This window comes from Populus alba, chromosome 2 (assembly GCF_005239225.2).
Source record: "Populus alba chromosome 2, ASM523922v2, whole genome shotgun sequence".
In the NCBI taxonomy this organism is placed as follows: domain Eukaryota; kingdom Viridiplantae; phylum Streptophyta; class Magnoliopsida; order Malpighiales; family Salicaceae; genus Populus; species Populus alba.
The window spans coordinates 500,575-526,227 of NC_133285.1; the positions used below are offsets into that span (position 1 = coordinate 500,575).

At 33.6% G+C, this 25,653-nt stretch overlaps 2 protein-coding genes and 1 pseudogene across 2 annotated transcripts; all 3 read right to left on the minus strand.

Annotated features, from left to right (window-relative positions):
• Window positions 1-3,640: 3,640 nt before the first annotated feature.
• On the minus strand, window positions 3,641-5,913 carry LOC118041977 (MDIS1-interacting receptor like kinase 2-like; annotated as a pseudogene).
• Window positions 5,914-9,084: 3,171 nt separating this feature from the next.
• On the minus strand, window positions 9,085-12,253 carry LOC118041979 (uncharacterized). Its single transcript, XM_035049475.1, has 2 exons — window positions 9,565-12,253; window positions 9,085-9,458 (listed from the first exon to the last, which is right to left on the minus strand). Exons 1-2 carry the CDS (start codon window positions 12,251-12,253, stop codon window positions 9,085-9,087), a joined length of 3,063 nt encoding a protein of 1,020 aa, XP_034905366.1.
• Window positions 12,254-18,905: 6,652 nt separating this feature from the next.
• LOC118042064 (uncharacterized) lies at window positions 18,906-22,040 on the minus strand. The gene is made up of 2 exons (XM_035049613.2): window positions 19,620-22,040; window positions 18,906-19,487 (listed from the first exon to the last, which is right to left on the minus strand). The coding sequence occupies exons 1-2, from the start codon at window positions 21,949-21,951 to the stop codon at window positions 19,114-19,116; spliced, it is 2,706 nt and encodes a 901-aa protein (XP_034905504.1). The 5' UTR covers window positions 21,952-22,040; the 3' UTR covers window positions 18,906-19,113.
• Between the last annotated feature and the right edge of the window lie 3,613 nt (window positions 22,041-25,653).

The window sequence follows — 25,653 nt, forward strand, 5'->3', positions numbered from 1 at the left end:
AATCAATTCAAAAAAACCAAATCAACTCAAGTTAACCAACCAAACTTGTGACATATATAATAAGACTGAATAACCTCATAGAAAGCAAAAATAAATATGAAGCTTAATCATAAATCAACCAAATGTTAAAGGATAAAATTGAGAAAAAATAATTAAACTAAAAAAACAACAAACGAACTTGAGTTGACCTATACAACTTGAGATAAGAAATCTCAATGTTTAGGGATAAAATTTAAAAAAAAAAAAAACATGAGTCAACGCAAGTTGCTAGCCAAATTGTGACCCAGGTAATGAGGTTAGGATAACTTTATAAAAAGCAAGACCAAAAAAAATTTGAAGCCTAATTCCAAATTAACTAAATGTTGAAGGATAAAATTAAAAAAAATATTAAAAAAAAAAATTGATCTGAGTTACACACTGTCAAACCCATGATCCAGATCAAGAAATCAGGATAACTTTATAGAAAGTAAATAAAAAAATAAACTAAGTCATAGAAAATAAATAAATAAAATTATAAAACTCAATTTTCAATAAATCTATTATTGAAAGTTGAAATTGAAAGGGGAAAAATCAACATAAAAACAAGATACAATAAAACGACCTCAATCTACACGAGTTAACCTGCAAAACATGTGATTCAAGTCATAAGATCAAGATGATCTCATAAAAAACAAACCAAATAAATCATGAAATCTAATTCATAATCAACTCAATGTTGAAAGATAAAATTGAAAAAATATTAATTAAAAAAGATTAAAAAAAAAACTCGAGTCAACTGGGTTAACCCGCCAAACTCACGACTCGAGTCATGAAATTGAAATAACCTCATAAAAAACAAATCAAAATAAATCATGAAGTATAATTGTCAATCAACCTAATATTGAAAGATGAGATTGAAAAAAAATATCAATTAAAAAAAACTCAATTCAATCGAATTAACCCGCCAAACCCCTTACATAGATTATGAGACTAGGCTGACCATGTATAAAGCATACCACAATAAATTATGAAGTTCAATCTTCAATAAACTAAATGTTGAAGTATGAAATTAAGGAGAAACATAGATTTAGAAAGTGAAAAAAAAGGAAAAAAAACACTATTAAAATAAATAGTGTTTTATGAGGTGATTAACAATAAAATCATCACCTCTTTTAGTTTCTACTACTAGTTATTTGACATGCGCTTCTCTGCGGGTCAAATAATTTTTTTGGAAGAAAAAACATATACAAGCTTTTCAAATGTGTTTTTGTACAAAAAGAAATCTAGTTGTAAATCTAAAGGCATATACATGCATTTAATTAAATAAATCAAGAATAATCTTTGTCGATAAATGCAAAAAAAAAAAAATGTTGACGTGTCGATTCGATTTGCCTAGCTGAAAGTTGATTATTGTTTTTTTTTCTAACGTAAATGAATTAATGTGTAGATGTTATTAACGTGTTTTTTTATGGCGAGTAAATAATTAATTGTGAAATAAAAATTCAAAGCTTACATATAATAAAATATAATGAAGATCACATGAGTTAATAAAGAAATGTAAGATTTTAAGCATATTTTTAATGTAGTATAAAAATGAAATAATGTTGTCATTGTTACATTGAAACATCATTTTCTTATTCTTTGTATAATAATTTTTCAAGAAAACAAATTACAAAAGAATAAAGATAAGAAAAAAAATAAATTAAAATTAAAATTAATAATATTATAATGTTTTTGTATTCTGGTAATCTTAGAGCTAGTTTGTTGTTTATTTTTGCGTTTTAAAAGCATTTTAAAAAAATTTATTTTTTATGTTTTTATTTCAAATTAATTTTTTTATGATTTTAGATCTTTATAATTTGCTGGTGTCAAAAATAAATTTTTAAAAATAAAAAATATATTATTTTAATACATTTTCAAATAAAAAATAAAAATTATTTTTAAAAATAATTAATATCAACTAGTGCAATACTATTCTATTTGAAATCCCACGCTGGTATAAGAAGGCTTAAGCCATTAGCTGCTTGGGCTTGTTTCGTATACATGTTAGAATAGTTTGTTTCGGTTTTGGTTCAATTGAGGGCCCGCAAACAAGAAACTTATAGGGGGCTGTAATCATTAAAGAAAATTATTGAATACACAGCTATGAGATAATTAATAAAATCCTAAATAAATATATTATCCTTGCATTCTAATTTAATAATTTTTTTTTAACGAAAATAAGCTCTCTCTTTTTTCTGTCGTTAGATATTATTTGAATTTTACCGGGATATTCTAAATGCCTTGTTTTATAATTAATGGGTTGCTACTGTAAAAAGTTAAAGTCAAAAAGGCTTTCATATTAGGCCTCGACAACATTATTTTCTTAATTTTCTTGTTTTTTCTACATGTATTTGGATTTTTTTTCTTTATTTTTTCTGGTTATTTTAGAATTTTTTTATTTTCAGTAAAAATAAGTTGAATACTTATTTAAACAAATTGTAATTTATTTTTATAACTAGTAGCTAGTATATAAACAATTAAGTTGTATTAGGCCTAGAAAACATTAATTTTTCTTGTAATTTATTTGATTATTATTGAGAATTATTTTGTCTTCGTGTGATAAATTAGCTCTGGAGTATCTCAAACCTTTTTTTAAAAAAAAACAATTGTTTTCTTTTCAATCTTGTTCAGCTCCGTCAAGCTTTTTCTTAACTAGCCGTTTACCATTGCTTTGCTTTTGATAATTATATCATTATTTTTAAAATAAAAATTATGATGCACGTTTTTATCTATTAAAACATAAATTTAACTGAATTCTAGTTATCATGTCCATGAACACCTTGTAATGTTTGATTACTATCGCCCCATTCTCCATTCCAGCAATAACTTAGACTTACTAGTAGTAATCTCATTGTTCTTAATTTCAGTGATGGTTTTTTATGTTTCGGTGATTCTTCCCTTTTAATCCTACTGTGATCTTTATCAGGTTACTTGTGAGCATGTTAATTTACCGAGGAAAGGTTTTGAAAATGAGGTTGTTTCACGGCTCGGAGGGGTGTTGCAGTGGTGAAGCATATGATAATAAGAGCCTGATGTTTAGTGCTCCTGCAAACAAGTTTTGGGATTGGGCTTTGCCCTCAGAAAGAGATGACAGATGTTGGTCCTGAGGATTACCTTTCTTTTCCTGGCTTGTCTAAGAGCATCAGGACAGTTGCACACACCCCAAGCTTTCTCTCATTTAAAGATATCATGAAGGGGAATAAGGATGATAAATATTGCGGTATCATGGTAAAGAATTTCAACTTCAAAAACTGGTTTCATTCTTTTATAAACCAGAAGCTGATACGAAGAAATCATTTTTTCTGCTAGTAAATGTCTCTGAGACAATAAAAACTCTCTCTTTTAACTTCTTGCGGTTCCAAACATGAGACATAAATCTTGAAGTGGTATTCCTTCGGAAGATGATGGAAAATCCCATCCGTGCCAAATGATAAATACCAAAGCACATCAGTCGGAAAAAAATCAATCCAAACACTGCTTTTAGGCATCCAATACACAAGAGCTTGCAGGAACAAATGGAGTTAACAAATATCTTCTGCATATTTCAAGTGGGGATTTGCCTAATTATAAGATGAGTGATGATTTCAATTTAACCCAGACAGTGATGCTCTAATTGATTCTACAGTACACGAGAAAAGTGTGCTTCGTTAAAATTACATACAATGTCACCCTAAAATATTATAAAGACATTTAATGTACTAAAAGAAAAAGTTCTTCCAAAATTAAGAAATATTATAAACTTCAATGTGAGCTCAAATTTCACATTTTCAACTAGGAACTGTGATATCACCTCCATTTGCGTACATGCCAAGAGATCGCAGCTCCAGCAAAGAAATCTCAAGACCTGCCAATGATCTCTTAGGACATAGAAATTCTTGAGACACGAATTTCATCGAAGGTCGAGATTTTGGATTCGAATGTAAGTAAGAGAATGCCAGAGTTGCAATAATACATATATTATGTATGACAATTTCATTTGTAGGAGGTGACAAACGAGGATCTAACACTTCTTTCAGTGTAATAGCCTAAGCAGACGATGATAGGAAATCTCCTGGATGCCTTCCCATCAACGTTTCTAGCGCCACTACTCCAAAGCTATAGACATCACTTTTCTCTGTCACCAACATAGTATAAGCCAACTCTGTCCATAAACAAAATGAAATTAAAAAATATATAAAAGAGAGTTTGCTTTAATGTTGGTGTGCATGACATTAGTGATACACGTATATAAAGAAGAAATATTTGACCTGGGGCAATGTATCCATAGGTACCAGCAAGTACTGTATGGTTGGACGAATCAGGATCGAGAAGTCTAGCCACACCAAAATCAGCAACAAAAGACTTGGATTCTGAATTCAACAGAACATTGCTGCTTGATATGTCTCGATGAACAATTGGCGGCTTGCAATCATGATGCAAGTAAGATAATGCGTGAGCAATGTCTTTAATGATGTGTGCTCTTTTCATCCACTTTAATTCCACAGCCCCAACATCATTTCTCAAGGCACAAAACAAGCTTCCCTTTTCCATGTACTCGTAAACAAGAAACATGCAGCGCTGGTGCAAACAGAATCCATAAAGCTTTACAATGCTCCTGTGACGTATTTGTGTGAGCACTTCCACCTCATTTTTGAAACTCTTGTCAAAAGCCGACTCCTCTACCTCTCGACGATGAAGTTTCTTCAAGGCAACTAATTTCCCACTTGGAAGTTGTGCTCGGTAGACGCTCCCATAACCACCGGTTCCGATACAATATCTGAGGTCAAAGTTCTCGGTCGCTACAATGATGTCTTCGTATGCAATCGTCCCATCATAATTCCATACGGAAAACAAGTCTCCATTCTTTGATGATGCTGGCTCAGGTTGGGTAGCCTTGCATCGAGACAGATAACAACATCCGAGACACAAGAGACAAAGTGAAATGGTGGTGATAGAAAGAAATATCTTGATGGAATGAATCCTTCTGTTAGTTTTTGAAGGTAACAAACAGTTTGAGAAATCAGGGTGTAAATATTTGTTGCCCTCAAATGCAGTAGCTTTAAAAGTTGCAGAATCCTTGGTAATTTTCCCATGAAGAAGTAAATCACATGTGAAATTAAAATCAAAGGGTGGTGGCAAATTCAAGGGAACAGGGCCTGAGAGATTATTGTAACTAAAATTCACATATTGTAAAGAGGTCAAATCATATAGATTGGAGGGTATCTCTTCACTTAAATTATTGTAGCTCAAATCTAGGAAGGTTAAATTATTACAATACTTCAAAGATGAAAGGATGGATCCATTGATTTGGTTTTCAAAAAGGTTTGGTTCTCTATAATGGCCCATTATAGAAGGAATCAAACCACTGATATTGTTTGAATTCAGATATAAATCTTTCAAATTTATCAAATTTCCTATCTTGATTGGGATGGATCCATTGATTTGGTTGTAGGAAAGATCTAGAAGAATCAAATTGGATAAAAGGCCTAAAGTTGAAGGAATTGAATCAACTAGGATATTATAGGAAAGATCTATAGAAATCAAATTGGATAAAAAGCCTGAAGTTGAAGGAATTAAACCACCTTGGCTATTAGAGGAAAGGTCTAAATATTGTAGATTCATCAAATTTCCTATTTCCAAAGGGATGGATCCTTTGATTTGGTTCTCACAAAGAAATAGAGAAATCAAGTTGGATAAAAGACCCATCGTTGAAGGAATTGAACCACCTAGGTTATTAGAGCAAAGATCTAAATCTTCAAGGTTCGTCAAATTTCCTATTTCCAAAGGGATGGATCCGTTGATTTTGTTCATAAAAAAGATCAAAGACCTCAACTTGGCTAACCTACCCAATGTTCGAGGGATTGGACCGTAAAGTGCATTGGAACTCACGTTCAAAATCTCTAGATTTTTCATGTTCCCTATTTCTCTGGGGAGGGCACCTTCGAGTGTATTATAATCCCGACTAGTCCTGTACGATTCTTGCAAGAATTTGAAATCCCGCGCTGGTATAAAAAGGCTTAAGCCAATAGCTGCTTGGGCTTTGTTTCGTAGACATGTAGAATAGTTTGTTTTTGTTTTGGTTCAATAGAAGGCCCGACAAGCCTCGAACAAGAAAGAAACTGATGCGGAGCTGTAATCATTAAAGGAAATTATTGAATATACACAACCATGAGAGAATTAATAAAATCCTAAATAAATATGTTATCCTTGCATTCTAATATAATTGCAGAATTGGATCGGCGACTTGTCAATTGTCACCATGATAATGGGTATACAGAGCTTTCATGCAGGAGAATATGAACTGTCATATAATCATTTGTTATAATTAGACTATGTAAAACATTTAGCATATACGAATCTATAAACGACCGTCCAAGGAAAAATATGATGTTCCAAATAAATTTTTTTCCTGGCTTGTCTAAGAGCACCAGGACAGATGCACATACCCCAAGCGTTTTCTTATTTAAAGATATCATGAAGGGGAAATTAATGGGATGATCAATGTGATAACAAGGTAAAGAATTTCAACTTCAAAATTTGGTTTCAATATTTTATAAATCAGACGCTAATATGAATAAATCATGTGCTCATAAATGATATATTTTCTCTGTTAGTAAATGTCTCTGAGACTGAAAATAATCTTGTACAACTAAAGTGTTGAGCATTTTACTAGATAGACATGGTGGCCGATGTTGGGGCATGCCGATATCCAAAATTTACACAATGGAGGGTGGACATCTCGACTCACCATCCTTTGAGGTCAAAGCTTGGTCCCTGATTAGTACTTAAAAGTGCATATTTATCAAGGTTTTATATCATTATTTTGCACTTAAAGTATCAATAACTCCTTAACTAAAGCATGTTTTATAATAACAAGTCTAATACTATAAAATGCTCTAATATATGGTAAATGTTCATCTTAAATGCAGGCCTATCACATAAATCAAAGGATTGATTGATGAATTCAACTACTGAAATTTGTGAAGATAAAGAGAGGGTGAAACTTAAAAAAGAGATGTTGGTGCAGTCCAAACCGGAATATTGTTCGGTAATTAGGTCATATCTCGAGTTCTAGATATCCAAATGACCTCAAATTTTTACACATACTTAGTAAGACATAGACCTACAACTTTCATGTTTCATCAAGATCTAAGAAGGCCGTTTTCAAGTCCAAATTATAGCAACAATGGAAAAGTCCGAATCTATCCTACAGCCCGAACATTGTTCAGTGTTTGGCCCATATCTGGAGTTCTAGAAGTCCAAATGACCTCCATTGTTTTTTTCTAGAAAGCTGAGTCAATTTCCTACAACTTTCATGTTTTTTCAGAGGACCCATTTCGGATGGTAGCATTTTTGTTTTATTCAGACAAGAAGATAAGGATTTTCACCAAGTTAAAAGTTGGCCACCCACTCAACAATTAGTCATCAAATCAATAATTCTGAATTTTGGCCTATAAAAGGAGGCATTTGCCATGCATTTGGTTAGCTTGGTTGTTCAGATCAAGTTCATGCTCTTTACTTCTCTTTTTATATTTTTTGTAATTTTTAAGTTTTGCTTTCATTAATATCTTGTTTATGTTTTTCATTTCATTTCCTTTACTTAGTTAACTTGTATTTTCTTTATGTTCTTGTTTTGTTTATTTATGTTTCTCTTCTTCATTATGTTTAGCTAAGTTTATTATGTCAAGGTGAAAAGGTTACACTAATGGTGTAAGAATAAGTATGGTGTAAACTCAACATGGACCTTAATATTTAATATTAACATGTCTTATCTTTTTATCTTACTAATTCTTAATACCTTCCTTGTTAAATGGTTAATCTAGATTTGTGTTGTATAACACTTGGTACAACAAATACTTGGCACTCTCATAGCCCAACCGTATGGTATTACCTACACCTGGGCTATGAAAGGAACTTGATTTGTTGTTAACATCAGTTAATATCATGAATTCCTGATAATATTTAAAAGTTTGGTGTTATGTAAATAAGATAATTAATATGATCATGTTAATAATTTATAATGAGCTATTAATAACAAATCATTCGATTGGAACCTCCTCTGTGTGTGGTTTCCAAATTGAGTAATAAGAGTTTATACTATACTTATTTGAAATACCATTGGTGGATCCTCTAACCTTGACATTTGTTTTTATCATTGCTTAATCCTTACATTAATCTTTCATCTTAAAGTTCTCATTAATTTCTTCCTCTTCTTCTTTTATTATTATTATTATTACTACTACTACTACTACTACTATTATTATTACTATTACTATTACTATTATTATTATTATTATTGTTATTATTATTATTATTTAAATTCTGTTTATATTATATAATATATCTTTGTGATCTTTTCATAAACTCAGTATATAGGCTGGAAACCTGTGGCCCGATCTTTTATATCATTCTCAGGTATAACAACGCCACGTACTGAGTATTATTATTACTATTACTATTACTATTACTATTACTATTATTGTTATTATTGTTGTTGTTGTTGTCTTGTTATTTATAATTTATACAATTAACCTCTCTGTGGTTCGACCCCGGTCTTGCCGGATTATTTATTACTTCGACACTCCTGCACTTGGGAGAAGACATCAATCTTTTGGTCGTGTCAATCCCAAACATGAGATGTAAATCTTCCTTTGGAGTGGAAGACGATTGGAAATTCCATCTGTGCCAAATGATAAATAATAAGGTAGAGAGTAGATCCAAACACTGCTTTCAGGCATCTATTATACAAGAGCTTGCAGGGACAAATTAATGGAGTTAACAAATATCTTCTGCATATTTCAAGTGTGGATTTGCCTAATTATAAGATGAGTGATGATTTCAATTTAACCTAGATAGAGAGGTAGACTTAATATGATGCTCATATATATTGATACTAGCTATCATGCACAAGAAAAGTGTGCATTATTAAAATTACATACAATGTCACACTAAAATATTACAAAGACATGTAGTGTGCTAAAACAAAACAAATGAAAAAAAGTTCATCCAAAATTAAGAAATTCTATAAACGCATGCTCTTGGAGGCTCTCGTTGAAGTTCCATGCGAGATCAAAGTTGACTTTTTCAATGAGGAACTGTGATCTCACCTACATTGGTGTGCAAGCCAAGATTTCGCAGCTCCAACAAAGAAATCTCGAGACCTCCCAATAATCTCTTGGGAGATAGAAATTCTTGAGACACGAATTTCATTGAAGGTCGATTTTTTGGATTTGAATGTAAGCAAGAAAATATCAGACTTGCAATGGTACATAAATTCTGTATGACAATCTCATTTGTTGGAGGTGGCAAACGAGGATCTAACACTTCTTTCAGTGTAATAGCCTGAGCAGATGGTGATAGGATATCTCCCGGATGCCTTCCCATCAAAATTTCAAGCGCCACAACTCCAAAGCTGTACACATCACATTTCTCTGTCACCGCCATAGTATAAGCCAACTCTGTCCATATTCAAAACGAAATTAATATATATATTTAAAAGAGAGTTTGCTTTAGTTTTGCAGTGCATGAGTGGTAAATATGGATGTTAAGAAGAAATATTTTTACCTGGGGCAATGTATCCATAGGTACCAACAAGTACAGTATGGTTGGACGAATCAGGATCGAGAAGTCTAGCCACGCCAAAATCAGCAACAAAAGACTTGGATTCTGAATTCAACAGGACATTGCTGCTTGATATGTCTCGATGAACAATTGGCGGCTTGCAATCATGATGCAAGTAAGATAATGCGTGAGCAATGTCTTTGATGATGTGTGCTCTTTTCATCCACTTCAGTTCCACAGCTCCGACATCATTTCTCAAGGCACAAAACAAGCTTCCCTTTTCCATGTACTCGTAAACAAGAAACATGCAGCGCCGGTGCAAACAGAATCCATAAAGCTTTACAATGCTCCTGTGACGTATTTGTGTGAGCACTTCCACCTCATTTTTGAAACTCTTGTCGAAAGTTGGCTCCTCTGCCTCTCGACGATGAAGTTTCTTCAAGGCAACTAATTTCCCACTTGGAAGTTGTGCTCGGTAGACGCTCCCATAACCACCGGTTCCGATACAATATCTGAGGTCAAAGTTCTCGGTCGCTGCAATGATGTCTTCGTATGCAATCGTCCCATCATAATTGCATATGGAAAACAAGTCTCCATTCTTTGATGATGTTGCCTCAGGTTGGGTAACCTTGCATCGAGACAGATAACAACATCCGAGACACAAGAGACAAAGTGAAATGGTGGTGATAGGAAGAAATATCTTGATGGAATGAATTATTCTGTTGTCTTTTGAAGGTAACAAGTAGGTTTGTGAAGGTGTGAAGTAAATAGATGGACAACGTGAGAAATCAGGGTGTAAATCTTTGTTGCCCTCAAATACAGTAGCTTTAAAAGTTGCAGAATCGTTGGTAATTTGCCCATGAAGAAGTAAATCACATGTGCAATTAAAGGGCGGATACAAAGGCAAGGGAACAGGGCCTGAGAGATTATTGTAACTAAAATTCACATATTTTAAAGAGCCCAAATCATATAGTCTGGAGGGTATCTCTCCATATAAATTATTGAAGCTCAAATCTAGGTAGGCCAAATTATTACAAAACTTCAAAGATAAAGGAATCGAATCACAGATATTGTTTGAACTCAAATATAATTCCTCTAAATATATCAAGTTCTGTATTTCTACAGGGATGGATCCGTTGATTTGGTTGTGAGAGAGGTCTAGCATTCTCAAGCTTGTTAAATTACCTAACGAAAAAGGAATCAAACTAGTGATTTGGTTATAGGAAAGATCTAGAAAAATCAAATTGGATAAAAGGCTCAAAGTTGAAGGAATCGAACCACTGATATTGTTTGAACTCAAATATAATTCATCCAAATTTGTCAAGTTCTGTATTTCTACAGGGATGGATCTGTTGATTTGGTTGTGAGAGAGGTTTAGCATTCTCAAGTTTGTTAAATTGCCTAACGAAAAAGGAATCAAACTGGTGATTTGGTTGTAGGAAAGATCTAGAAGAATCAAATTGGATAAAAGGCTCAAAGTTGAAGGAATCAAACCATTGATATTGTTTGAACTCAAATATAGTTCTTCCAAATTTGTCAAGTTCTGTATTTCCGAAGGGATGAATCCGTTGATTTGGTTGTGGGAAAGGTTTATTGTTGTCAAGCTTGTTAAATTGCCAAATAAAAAAGGAATCATACTGGTGATTTGGTTGTAGGAAAGATCTAGAAGAATCAAATTGGATAAAAGGCTCAAAGTTGAAGGAATCAAACCATTGATATTGTTTGAACTCAAATATAGTTCTTCCAAATTTGTCAAGTTTTGTATTTCTGAAAGGATGAATCCGTTGATTTGGTTGTGGGAAAGATTTAGAAGAATCAAATTAGATAAAAAGCCCAAAGTTGAAGGAATCGAACCACCTAGGATGAAATTAGAGGAAAGATCTAAATCTTCAAGGTTCGTCAAATTTCCTATTTCCAAAGGAATGGATCCACTGATTCTGACATCACGAAAGATCAAAGACCTCAACTTGGCTAACCTACCCAATGTTGGAGGGATTGGACCATAAAGTCCATTGTAACTCACGTCCAAAATCTCTAGATTTCTCATGTTCCCTATTTCTCTTGGGAGGGCACCTTCGAGAAAATTGCGATCCATAAGTAAATACGTTAGATTGTCCAAATGACAAAGTGCCGAAGGGATTGGGCCGCTGAAGCCGTTATCAGACAAGCTCAAAGCAATAAGATTTTTAAGATTGCCTAGTTCTGGAGGGATGGAATTGATGAAACTATTGGAAGAAAAATCAAGCACAACTAATCGGCTGAGATTTCCAAGTGAAGACGGTAACTCACCTGTTAGATTATTTGAGGACAGGTCGAGGTATCTGAGTTGTGGAAGGATAGAAATTTGAGGCGGGATGCTCCCACTGAGCTCATGGTTGGCCAGGTCGAGACGGGCAAGGTTTGAGAAGCAAGAAAAGTTCATCTTTGCAAACTTATCTCCCACCTGGAGGAACTCTGGAGGTGGGGAAATCTCAGTGATGCTTCCAGCCCGATCACAGACTATGCCAGTCCAGTTGCAACGACGTGAGGTGAGGTTGCTGTAGTCACTCCACCATCCACTCTCAAGCAAAGCCTTGCCTTCTGATGCTAGCAAGGCTGAGTCAAGTGCAGCCACGGATACAAAAATACAGGACAAGAAAAATGAGATGCTTAAAATTGCAAGAAGTTTTGGCTCATAATCAGTGGACGCCATGTTTGTGTCTAATGCTTCCCTTCCATGATAATGCTAAATTTATTAATGAAGTGCATGGCATCAATTCCCATGGACTCGTTCCAAGTCAAGATCGTCTGGTCTTTCACGTCTACCTTTCTCGCGTTGTGATTAAGAAAAAGGCTTACAATTCACCAATGGTGGGTTTTGGAAATTAAGAAGGCCAATCAGGTAATTCTATTCTCCCTGATTTTCATGGAAAGAGACCGAGTAGAAAAATAATGCTAATACATAGTAGTTTTTTTATCATCGTACGTGCCATTAATTTTTGGATTTGATCCTTAGTCAATCCGTATTGCCCATGTATTGTAGATTTAAGTTGAAATAGTGAAAACATTATCAAACATGCATGCTCTTCGAGGCTCTTGTTCAGTTCAATATGAGATTAAAGTTGATATTTTCAGCAAGGAACCATGATCTCTCCTACATTTATGTGCATTGAAGGTTTGTTGATATCCTGTGCATTTTCAGCAAGGAGCCATGATAAAAAATTTTGAGACACGATTTTCATTGAAGGTCAAGAGTTTGGATTTGAAAGTAAGCAAGAAAAATGCCAGATTTTTTATTATGTTAATAATTATTTTTTAAAATATTTTTTATTTTGAAAACATATTAAAATAATAAAATTTTATTATTAAAAAATTATTTTTCACATCATCACATCAAAACAATTTAATAATATAAAAAAATTAATTTTTATATTTTCACCGCATTCAAATTTTTGATTAAAAAATAATTAAATAAAAAATTATTTTTTAAAAAACACAATTTCAACTGTGTTTTCAAACAGCTTTTAAAGTTTAATTTGTAAATAATGTAAGTATACTTTTTTTTCTTAAACTTTTTTCCAGAGATAATCGTAGCTGCAATGTAATATTTTTAATTTTTATAGATTCTGTATATATTGAATTGGGAATATTGCTTATTTTTATTTTATTTTTACAATAACAGTAGATTGGTTAGGTTGGACTCAACTTGTAGGCTAGGACAAGCTGATTATTAGTCTACATTGACGTGCAAGGTCAGTCGGGTGCGCGCGCCCGCGGGGGCGAATAGTGACGATCTTGACTCACACTACTGGAAGGCCAGTTTGCCAATTATCTACTCTACTTGTGAAACAAAGGGCCTACAAGACGTGGAATGACTCCATGAAAAAGGCATGCACTTAATTCATTCATAAATTTCGCAGGCAAGCACTAGACGCAAACATGGCCTCCAAGACGCGAGCAATTATTTTCCACACGGTCTCTTTCCATGGAAGGATGGATTGACTGCCTGGCCTTCTTGGTTTTCAAATGCCACTGTTCGTGATCAAAAATAGAATGCCTGTTCTTTTGAGTGACAGATTTTTGAGACCAATAAAAACAAACTGAGAAGTACGAGAAACCAATGGTGGTGAAATTTCATGTTCTCATTTTCACGCATCAACTCACACTGTTCAAGTTCCATTTTATTTGACGCTGCTTCACCATGACAGTTGGTTGCATTTCTTCAGTTCTTAATTTTTGGTGCTATGAATTGCTTAACAGTGTAAGCTAGACAATAAACACCGGTTTTGGACTCTCTCTACACCACAACTACATCAGTCTTTCAAGATTACAGGTTCGATCCCTTCAGAAATTGGGAATTCGAAGAATTTGTATGGACTTTCTCTACATCACTTGTTCGATTCCTTTTTCATTACACAATTTTTCAAATTTTAAACACAAGTAAAAAAAATAGAAGTTGAATAAATATGACCCGATCAACTAAATAGGTTTAAAGACAGTTTAGATGATTGGTAAAAATATAATTTGATTAAAAAAAATTAAGATTGCATATTTTTTTTAAAAAAATATTGAAACGAGAACATATTAGATCGATTCAGGTTAATCTTTTAAATTCATGACTAAGATAACGAGACTATGATAATACCAAATAAAACAAGCCGATTTAATTTTAGAATAGGCCGAGATTCTGATTGACATAAAATTTATTTCAATTTATTTTGTTTTTTAAACTGGAATAAAAATACTGGTCATTCCGGACAGAACAGAATAGAATTAAAAACGTGTAACAATTTTGAGATGTCTAAAGCCTTATTCCAATCAAATCAAACGGATACATCCCTGTGGAAATATGAAACTTGGTCAATTAACTCGATGATTATGAAAGGACTACCTTTCTTGGAATATTGATGATGCTCTTTTTTAGTGACTTTTCTTTGCATATGACCACTGCAATTTGATAGGTGGGGCAGTAAACTCCAGCACAAGCACCGTAGCCCTCTCGTAATGTCAGAAAATACTTTTGTTTAAATTTCCAAAATCTATTGCATGTGATGAGCACCATGCCCATATATAAACTTCTTCGGGGAAAATAAAAGAAAGAAGCAGGAATTAGGTGGGGCAGTAAACTCAAGTGAAGAAAACAATACGAGCACCATACCTATATCTAGCATTCCAATCATGATGCAAGATAATGTGTGCTCTTTTCATCCACTTCAATTCCACAGCTGCAACATCATTTCTCAAGGCACAAGACAAGCTTCCCTTTTCCATGTACTGGTAAACAAGAAACATGCAACGCTGGTGCAAACAGGATCCATAAAGCTTTCAAATTGCACATCATGGTAGGAACCGAACCATGGATATTGTTTGAACTGAGATCTAATGTTTTCAAATTTAATTTGCATGCTCTCTTTTTCGTAAAGGATGGATCCGTTTATTTGATTGGAAGAAAGGTCAAGATATCTCAAAATGGTTAAACTGCCTACTCTGGAATGAATGGAACCACTGATATTGTTTGAACTAAGATCTAATGCTTCCAAATTTGCCAAGTTCCATATTTCCAAAGGGATGGATCCGTTGATGTGGTTGTAAGAGAGGTATGGAAATGCCAAGTTTCTTAAATTGTCTAATGAAAAAGGAATCGAACCAGTGATGTAGTTCCGATGTAGAGAAAATCCACACAAGTTCTTCAAATTCCCTATTTCTGAAGGGATCAAACCTGTAATCTTGAAAGACTGATGTAGTTGTGGTGTAGAGAAAGTCCAAAACCTGTGTTTATTCTCCCTGACTTTCATGCGAAGAGATCGAGTAGAAAATAATCCAAATACATGTATTCTGATCCACTTGCCATTAGTTTGTGGATTTCATTCTAAGTCTATCCGAATCTTAACATCTTTTAAGGTCTGTTTGTTTTTTTTGGTTTAAAAAATGTTTCGAAAAAAATTATTTTTTTTATTTTTTTTCTTTACTTCAAATTAATATTTTTTTTTAGTATTTTCAGATTAGTTTGATGTGTTATATCAAAAAATTATTTTTTTAATATATATATTATGTATTTCTGAGCGAAACGCACTTTGAAAAACAATCACTACTACACTCTCAAATATCCCTTTAGGCCCTTAGTTTCAAAAATATAGTAGACTAGATTATTTTCCGCACTATGTTGCAGGTCAGATTAATTTTTTTAACGTCAAAAAATATCTAGGTGTTATTAACGTGTTTAACGGACTCAAAGACAACTTGGAAAATCGTTAAAAATATAGTTTGACTAAAAAATTTCAAGATGACATGTTTTTTTAAAAAATATTGAGACGAAAATATATTAGATCTACCCGAGTAAACCTGTCAAATTCACGACCCGAAACATAAGACCGAAATAACTACATAAAAAAACAAATCAAAACCAAATATGAAACTCAATTCTCAATTAAATCAATGTTAAAAGATGAAATTAAAAACCTAAGTTGACATGTGACTAAAGATAAGAAATCTTAATGTTTAATGATGAAATTTAAAAAATAAAAACAAAAAATACCTGAGTCAACACAGGTTGACTTGCCAAACTGTTACCTAGTAATGAAACCGGGATAAGTTTATAGAAAGCAAGACCAAAACAAATATAAAGTCTTATTCCAAATTAACCAAATGCTAAAGGATAAAATTAAAAAATAAATAAATAAAAAAATAACAAAAAAATCACCTAAGTTAAAATGTCAAGCTCGTGATTCAGGTCAAAAAATTAGGATAACCTTATAAAAAGTAAGCAAAAAAATAACATGAGTCAACTCGGGTCAACCTGATAAATCCATAGAAAGTAAATCAAAACAAATTATGAAACTCAATTTTTCAATAAACCCATTGTTAAAGGTTGAAATTAAACAAAAAAAATTCAATATAAAAACGGGACACAATAAAACAGCTTCAGTCTACATGCGTTAACCTGCAAAATACGTGACCCAAATCATAAAATCAAGATACCTTCATATAAAACAAACCAAAATAAATAATGACACCTAATTCATAATCAACTCAATGTTGAAAAATGAAATTGAAAAAATATTAATTAAAAAAAAGATAAAAAAAAAAATTCGAGTCAACTAGGTTAACCCACCAAACTCACAACTCGACTCATTAAATCGGGATAACCTCATAAAAAATAAACCAAAATAAATTATGAAGCATAATTATCAATCAATCCAATGTTTAAGGATGAGATTGAAAAAAAAATCAATAAAAAAAAAACTCTAATCAACCGAATTAACTTGCCTAAACCCATGACTTATATTACGAGACTAGGCTAACCACATATACAGTAAACCATAATAAATTATAAAGTTCAATCTTCAATAAACTAAATATTAAAATATAAAATTAGGGAGAAATATAGATTTAGGAGGGGAACGAAAACAAAACCTATTAAAATGAATAGTGTTCTGTGAGGTGATGAACAATAAAAATCATCAACTCTTTTAGTTTATACTATTAGTTATTTGAAATGCACTCCTCTCCGGGCTAGATACTTTTTTTGGAAGAAAAACACATGCAAGCTTTTTAAATGCGTTCTTGTACAAAAAGAAATCTAATTGTAAATCAAAAGGCATATACATGCATGTAAGAAAACAAATCAAGAATCATCTCTGCCAATAAATACAAAAAAAAAAATGTGTCTATTTGATTTGCGTAGTTGCAAGTTGATTATTATTTTTTTTTCTAGCACAGATGAATTAATGTATAGGTGTTATTAACATCTTTTTTGACGGCAAGTAAAAAATATAGTCGTGAAAAAAAAGGTTGATGCTTACATATAATATAATATAGTGAAGTTCTTATACGTTAATAAAAAAATTATAAGATCTTAAGCTCATTTTTAATGTTTTATAAAAATAAAATAATATTGTAATTGCTACATTAAAACATAATTTTCTTATGAGGTGGAAGCAGAAGTTTCATATGCAAAGAAAATATTACAAAAGAATAAAGATAAAAATAAAAAATAGTATAAATTAAAATTAATAATATTACAATACTTGTAGATTTTGATAATTTTAGAGTCAGCTTGTTTGTTTATTTTTTGCGTTTCAAAAATATTTTTTTTAATCTTTTGCTTTAAATTAATTTTATTTTTTTAATAATTTTAAATCTTTTTAATGTATCGATATCAAAAATAAATTTAAAAAATAAAATAATATTATTTTAATATATTTTTAAATTAAAAAATAATTTTAAAAAATAATTACATACAAAACAGAAAATGGATGGTTAGTGATCTTACCGAGCAGTCCTGTACGATTCTGGCAAGAATTTGAAATCCCGCGCTGGTATAAAAAGGCTTAAGCCAATAGCTGCTTGGGCTTTGTTTCGTAGACATGTTAGAATAGTTTGTTTTTGTTTTAGTTCAATAGAAGGCCCGACAAGCCTCGAACAAGAAAGAAACTGATGCGGAGCTGTAATCATTAAAGGAAATTATTGAATATACACAGCCATGAGATAATTAATAAAATCCTAAATAAATATATCATCCTTACATTCTAATTTAATTGCAATTGTATCGGCGACTTGTCAATTGTCACCAAGATAATGGATATATAGAGCTTTCATGCAGGAGAATATGAACTGTCATATATAATCATTTGTTATAATTAGTCTATGTAAAACATTTAGCATATACGATCTATGAACTAACGTCCAAGGAAAAATATGATGCTCCAAATAATTTTTTTCCTGGCTTGTCTAAGAGCATCAGGACAGTTGCACATACCCCAAGCTTTTTCTTATTTAAAGATATCATGAAGGGGAAATTAATGGGATGATCAATGTGATAACAAGGTAAAGAATTTCAACTTTAAAAATTGGTTTCAATATTTTATAAATCAGATGCTGATACGAAGAAATCATATGCTCATAATTGGAAACTATGATATATTTTCTCTGTTAGTAAATGTCTCTGAGACTGAAAATAATCTATAGCTAGGCATCTTGTACAGCTACAGTGTTGTGCATTTTACTAGATAGACATGGTGGCCGACGTTGGGGCATGCTGATATCTAAAATTTACACAATGGAGGGTGGACATCTCCACTCACCATCCTTTGAGGTCAAAGCTTGGTCCTAAACATGAGACGTAAATCTTCCTTTAGAGCGGAAGATGATTGGAAATTCCATCTGTGCCAAATGATAAATAATAAGGTAGAGAGTAGATCCAATCACTGCTTTCAGGCATCTATTATACAAAAGCTTGCAGGGACAAATTAATGGAGTTAACAAATATCTTCTGCATATTTCAAGTGTGGATTTGCCTAATTATAAGATGAGTGATGATTTCAATTTAACCTAGACGTACAGAGAGGTAGACTTAATATGATATATGCTCATTTATATTGATACTAGCCATCATGCACAAGAAAAGTGTGCATTATTAAAATTACATACAATGTCACACTAAAATATTACAAACACATGTAGTGTGCTAAAACAAAACAAAAGAAAAAAAGTTCATCCAAAATTAAGAATTCTATAAACGCATGCTCTTGGAGGCTCTCGTTGAAGTTCCATGCGAGATCGAAGTTGACTTTTTCAGCGAGGAACTGTGATCTCACCTACATTTGTGTGCAAGCCAAGATTTCGCAGCTCCAACAAAGAAATCTCGAGACCTCCCAATAATCTCTTGGGAGATAGAAATTCTTGAGACACGAATTTCATTGAAGGTCGATGTTTTGGATTTGAATGTAAGCAAGAAAATATGAGACTTGCAATGGTACATATATTATGTACGACAATTTCATTTGTTGGAGGTGGCAAACGAGGATCTAACACTTCTTTCAGTGTAATAGCCTGGGCAGATGATGATAGGATATCTCCCGGATGCCTTCCCATCAAAGTTTCAAGCGCCACAACTCCGAAGCTGTACACATCACATTTCTCTGTCACCGCTATAGTATAAGCCAACTCTGCCCATATACAAATCGAAATTAATATATATATATATATATATATATATATATATATATTTAAAAGAGAGTTTCCTTTAGTTTTGCAGTGCATGAGTGGTAAATATGGATGTTAAGAAGAAATATTTTTACCTGGGGCAATGTATCCATAGGTACCAGCAAGTACAATATGGTTGGACGAATCAGGATCGAGAAGTCTAGCCACGCCAAAATCAGCAACAAAAGACTTGGATTCTGAATTCAACAGAACATTGTTGCTTGATATGTCTCGATGAACAATTGGCGGGTTGCAATCATGATGCAAGTAAGATAATGCGTGAGCAATGTCTTTGATGATGTGTGCTCTTTTCATCCACTTCAATTCCACAGCTCCGACATCATTTCTCAAGGCACAAAACAAGCTTCCCTTTTCCATGTACTCGTAAACAAGAAACATGCAGCGCTGGTGCAAACAAAATCCATAAAGCTTTACAATGCTCCTGTGACGTATTTGTGCGAGCACTTCCACCTCATTTTTGAAACTCTTGTCAAAAGCCGGCTCCTCTGCCTCTTGACGATGAAGTTTCTTCAAGGCAACTAATTTCCCACTTGGAAGTTGTGCTCGGTAAACGCTCCCATAACCACCGGTTCCGATACAATATCTGAGGTCAAAGTTCTCAGTCGCTGTAATGATGTCTTCGTATGCAATCGTCCCATCATAATTCCATACGGAAAACAAGTCTCCATTCTTTGATGATGCTGACTCAGGTTGGGGAGCCTTGCGTCGAGACAGATAACAACATCCGAAGCACAAGAGACATAGTGAAATGGTGGTGATAGGAAGAAATATCTTGATGGAATGAATCCTTCTGTTGTCTTTTAAAGGTAACAAGTAGGTTTGTAAAGGTGGGGAGCAAATAGATGGAGAAAGTGAGAAATTAAGGTGTAAATATTTGTTGCCCTCAAATGCAGTAGCTTTAAAAGTTGCAGAATCGTTGGTAATTTCCCCATGAAGGAGTAAATCACATGTGAAATAAAAATCAAAAGGTGTTGGCAAATTCAAGGGAACAAGGCCTGAGAGATTATTATACCTAAAATTCACATAATTTAAAAAGCCCAAATCATATAGTTCGGAGGGTATCTCTCCACTTAAATTATTGAAGCTCAAATCTAGGAAGGTCAAATTATTACAATACTTCAAAGATGAAGGGATGGATTTGTTGATTTGGTTGTGAGAGAGGTCTAGGCTTGTCAAGCTTGTTAACTTGCCTAATGAAAAAGGAATCAAACCGGTGATTTGGTTGTAGGAAATATCTAGAAAAATCAAATTGGATAAAAGGCTCAAAGTTGAAGGAATCGAACCACTGATATTGTTTGAACTCAAATATAATTCTTTCAAATTTGTCAAGTTTTGCATTTCTAAAGGGATGGATCCGTTGATTTGATTGTCATGGAGGTCTAGTGTTGTCAAGTTTGTTAAATTGCCTAACAAAAAAGGAATCAAACCGGTGATTTGGTTATGAGAGAGGTCTAGCTTTGTCAAGTTTGTTAATTTGCCTAACGAAAAAGGAATCAAACTGGTGATTTGGTTGTAGGAAAGATCTAAAAAAATCAAATTGGATAAAAGGCCCAAAGTTGAAAGAATCGAACCACTGATATTGTTTGAACTCAAATATAATTCTTTCAAATTTGTCAAGTTCTGTATTTTTAAAGGGATGAATCTATTGATTTGGTTGTGAGAAAGGTTTATCGTTGTCAAGCTTGTTAAATTGCCAAATAAAAAAGGAATCAAACCGGTGATTTGATTGTAGGAAAGATTTAGAATAATCAAATTGGATAAAAGGCCCAAAGTTGAAGGAATGAATCCATTAATTGCGTTGCGAGAAAGGATCAAAGATCTCAACTTGGCTAACCTACCCAATGTTCGAGGGATTGGACCAGTAAGTGTATTATAACTCACGTCCAAAATCTCTAGATTTTTAAGATTGCCTAGTTCTGGAGGGATGGAATTTTTGAAATAATTGAAAGAAAAATCAAGCTCAACCAATCGGCTGAGATTTCCAAGTGAAGACGGTAACTCACCTCCTAGATAATTTGAGGACAGGTCGAGGTATCTGAGTTGTGGAAGGATAGAAATTTGAGGCGGGATGCTCCCACTAAGCTCATGGTTGGCCAGGTCGAGACGGGCAAGGTTTGAGAAGCAAGAAAAGTTCATCTTTCCAAACTTATTTCCCACCTTGAGGAACCATGGTAGGGAAATCTCAGTGATGCTTCCAGCCCGATCACAGACTATGCCAGTCCAGTTGCAGCGATGTGAGGTGAGGTTGCTGTAGTCACTCCACCATCCACTCTCAAGCAAAGCCTTGCCTTCTGATGCTAGGAAGGCCGAGTCATCAAGTGCAGCCACAGATACAAAAATACAGGACAAGAAAAATGAGATGCTTAAAATTGCAAGAAGTTTTGGCTCATAATCAATGGACGCCATGTTTGTGTCTAATGCTTCCCTTCAATGATAATGCTAAATTTATTAATGAAGGGCATGGCATCAATTCCCATGGACTCGTTCCAAGTCAAGATCGTCTGGTCTTTCACGTGTACCTTTCTCGCGTTGTGATTAAGAAAATGGCTTACAAATCACCAATAGTGGATTTTGGAAATTAAGAAGGCCAATCAGTTAATTCTATTCTCCCTGATTTTCATGGAAAGAGACCGAGTAGAAAAATAATGCTAATACATCCTAGTATCCTGATCATCGGACGTGCCATTAATTTTTGGATTAGATCCTTAGTCAATCCGTATTGCCCATGTCTTGTAGATTTAAGTTGAAATAGTGAAAACATTATCAAACATGCATGATTAAGAAAAATAATGCTAGTACATAGTAGAAAAATATGGTTAGGTTGGACTCAACTTGTAGGCTAGGACAAGCTGATTATTAGTCTATATTGACGTGCAAGATCAGTCGGGTGCGCGTGCGCGCGGGGGCGAAAAGTGACGATCTTGACTCAAACTACTTCAAGGAAAGTTTGCCCATTGCATGCTCTTGGAAGCAACCGGATTATTGTAACATGTACTAAAAAGGGGATGAGTGTTTTACTGTGGCAATCCACAGTAAAAATACTGATCACTATGTCTTAGGTTTTTTTTTAAATTATCTTATATTTTTTTAGTTTTTTTAATGCATTTCAGGATTTTTTTTTTCTTCTTTCATTATTTTTTTTATTTTAACAAAAAAAAATTGTTTAATTTAGTTTATTAATATTAAATTTTTTTTATTTAGTTTATCAAACTTTCATGAAACGTTTGATGAGTTTAACGGGTTAACCTGGTTTAACAAGTTAACTTAGAAAAAAACAATTTTGCTTTTTTTTTTTTAGTTTAGTTTGTTAATATTAAATTTCTTTCTATTTAGTTATTTGACTTTCATGACACATATCTCGAGTTTCATGGGTTAAACTGGTTTCACGGGTGAACCCAGTTGATTCTAGGTTGACCCGTCAATTTTTTTTTTTTTTTTTATTTTCATAAAAAAAAAATTTTGTTTAATTTTGTTTGTTAGTGTTAATTTTTTTATTTAGTTATCAGACTTTCATTACACAAATCATGAGTTTAACGGGTTAAACATGATTTGACGAGTTAACCTAGATTTTTTTTCTTTTTTTCTTTTTAATTAATTTTTTTCGTTTATTTCAGTTTGTTAACGTTCACTTTTTTTTTATTTAGTTATCAGACATTAATGACACGGATCCCGGGTTTAATGGGTTAACCTAATTTGACGAGTTAACCTGAAATTATTTTTTTTTTGCTTTTTTTTATCTTTTTAATTATTTTTTTCGTTTAGTTTAATTTGTTAATTTAAATTTCTTTCTATTTTTTTTTTTTTTACTTCTTAGAGGGTTTTTTCTTTTTAATTAATTTAGTTTATTAATATTAAATTTTTTTTCTATGTAGTTCAATGCCTTTAGTTTTTCTTTTTCTTTTTCTTTTTGTTTTTTTATGTCTTTGACTATGGATTGCACAGTGCAGTTCACGGTGAAAAGGCTGATGCCTTTAGTTTTTTTTTTCTTTTTTTTTAATTAATTTTTTTTGTTTAATTTAAATGGTTAATGTTAAATTTTTTTTCTATTTAGTTATCAAACTTTCATGACACGGATTCCGGGTTTGACGGGTTAACCTGGTTTGACGAGTTAGCCCGGTTAATTCTGGGTTAATCCATTAATTTGTTTTTTTTTTCTATTTAATTATCAAACTTTTATGACGTGAATCTAAGGTTTGACGGGTTAACCTGGTTTGAAGGTGGTGAAATTGTTGAGTGAAATTTCATGTTCTCATTTTCACCAGTCAACTCACACTGTTCAAGTTCCATTTTATTTGACGCTTCTTCACCATGACAGTTGGCATTGCATTTCTTCAGTTCTTAATTTTTGGTGCTATGAATTGCTTAACAGTGTAAGCTAGACAATAAACACCGGTTTTGGACTTTCTCTACACCACAACTACATCAGTCTTTCAAGATTACAGGTTCGATCCCTTCAGAAATTGGGAATTTGAAGAATTTGTATGGACTTTCTCTACATCTCTGGTTCCATTCCTTTTTCATTAGACAATTTAAGAAACTTTGCATTTCCATACCTCTCTTACAACCAAATCAACGGATCCATCCCTTTAGAAATATGGAACTTGGCAAAATTGGAAACATTAGATCTTAGTTCAAACAATATCAGTGGTTCCATTCATTCCAGAGCAGGCAGTTTAACCACTGAGCTCATGGTTGGGTAGTTTGAGTCAAGATTGTCAGTATTGGGAGAGCAACCAGACATGGTTTAATGTCCTGGAAAAATATCAGCCACATTAGCATGCCTATGGTAATAAGAAGAAGGCCCATTTCTGTTTCTACAAGAAAACACAATTAATGTCAGTGTTGGATTAACTCGATGATTATGGAAGGACCATCTTTTTTGGAATATTGATGATGCTCTTTTGTAGTGACTTTTCTTTGCAATTTGATAGGTGGGGCAGTAAACTCCAGCACAAGCACCGTAGCCCTCTGGTAATGTCAGAAAATACTTTTGTTTAAATTTCCGAAATCTATTGCATTTGATGAGCACCATGCCCATATATAAACTTCTTCGGGGAAAATAAAATAAAGAAGCAGGCATTATGTGGGGCAGTAAACTCAAGTGAAGAAAACAATACGAGCACCATACCTATATCTAGCATTCCAAAATACAGAAGGAATGATCTTTTTTACTTTTCCTCGGAAAAAGCCGAATCAGCTTCAACATTCCTTTATTATTCCAGGAATAGCTATCTTTTTACTAAAACTAACCATAACACAGGTTACTGTGCACTGTAAGTGAATTTACTATGAAGTGTACTATCACATTCTGTAGCGCGAAATAATATAGACTATGAGTACTTTCACTATTGACTGCATTGTTTGGTAGGGGCATGTGTGAGGTTGCAGCCAGCAAGCCGCAAGTGTCAGGCTGGAGGCGCATCTAGTGGGGTTGCCGACACTTGGCACTTGGCTACCAAGCCTGGGCACTAGGCATGCAACATCTGTTGGTCGCCCCCCAGGCGGTAGCCACCTGGTGCTCGGTTTGCCTAGCCTTGGACGCTTGGGTTGTCTGCATGTGTGCTGGGTTGACCAAGCGCACATGTGGCGCTTAGGCTGGCTTGCAGTGGCGTGAGCCAGACCGGCACCCACCCAAGGAGAATGGATCCGGCGTCAGGACCCAAGCTCAATTGGCCTTGCATAAGGACCCAATTCAATTGGGTTATTCATCAAGACCCAAGGTTTCTAGGTCCTAGGATTCTAAATATAATTATTTGTATCATACTTTTAAAACCCGGCTCGGCGGGTCAACCTAGGACCCGGCTGACCCGGGGCTGGAATCGGACTGGGTTGATGAACAAACCAGCAAGGAAATTGGCCCGACAAAACCCGGTCAACCCGCGTAAGACCCGGTTGTTTTATATATATAAGTAAAGTCATTTTTTGCTTTAGCTTTTTACTATCAATTAATCAAACCATCTGCAACATAGACAAAATAAACCCAATCTCTTCAATCTTTGAAGCCATATCAGTTGCAAAGAAGAGTAGACAAAATTAAGCCACATGCAAAAGACTTCAAGTCAAGTCATGCCAGATTTTGTCCCCGTCTCTCTTTTGGCCCTCAGCAAT

Bases quoted from the DNA above. Each gene is read 5' to 3' on its own strand.
- LOC118042064 (XM_035049613.2), bottom strand. From the start codon at position 21,951: ATGGCGTCCATTGATTATGAGCCAAAACTTCTTGCAATTTTAAGCATC. The intron at 19,488-19,619 runs GTAAAAATATTT...GTATATGGGCAG, and splicing joins CTATGGATACATTGCCCCAG to AGTTGGCTTATACTATAGCG.
- LOC118041979 (XM_035049475.1), bottom strand. From the start codon at position 12,253: ATGGCGTCCACTGATTATGAGCCAAAACTTCTTGCAATTTTAAGCATC. The intron at 9,459-9,564 runs GTAAAAATATTT...GAATATGGACAG, and splicing joins CTATGGATACATTGCCCCAG to AGTTGGCTTATACTATGGCG.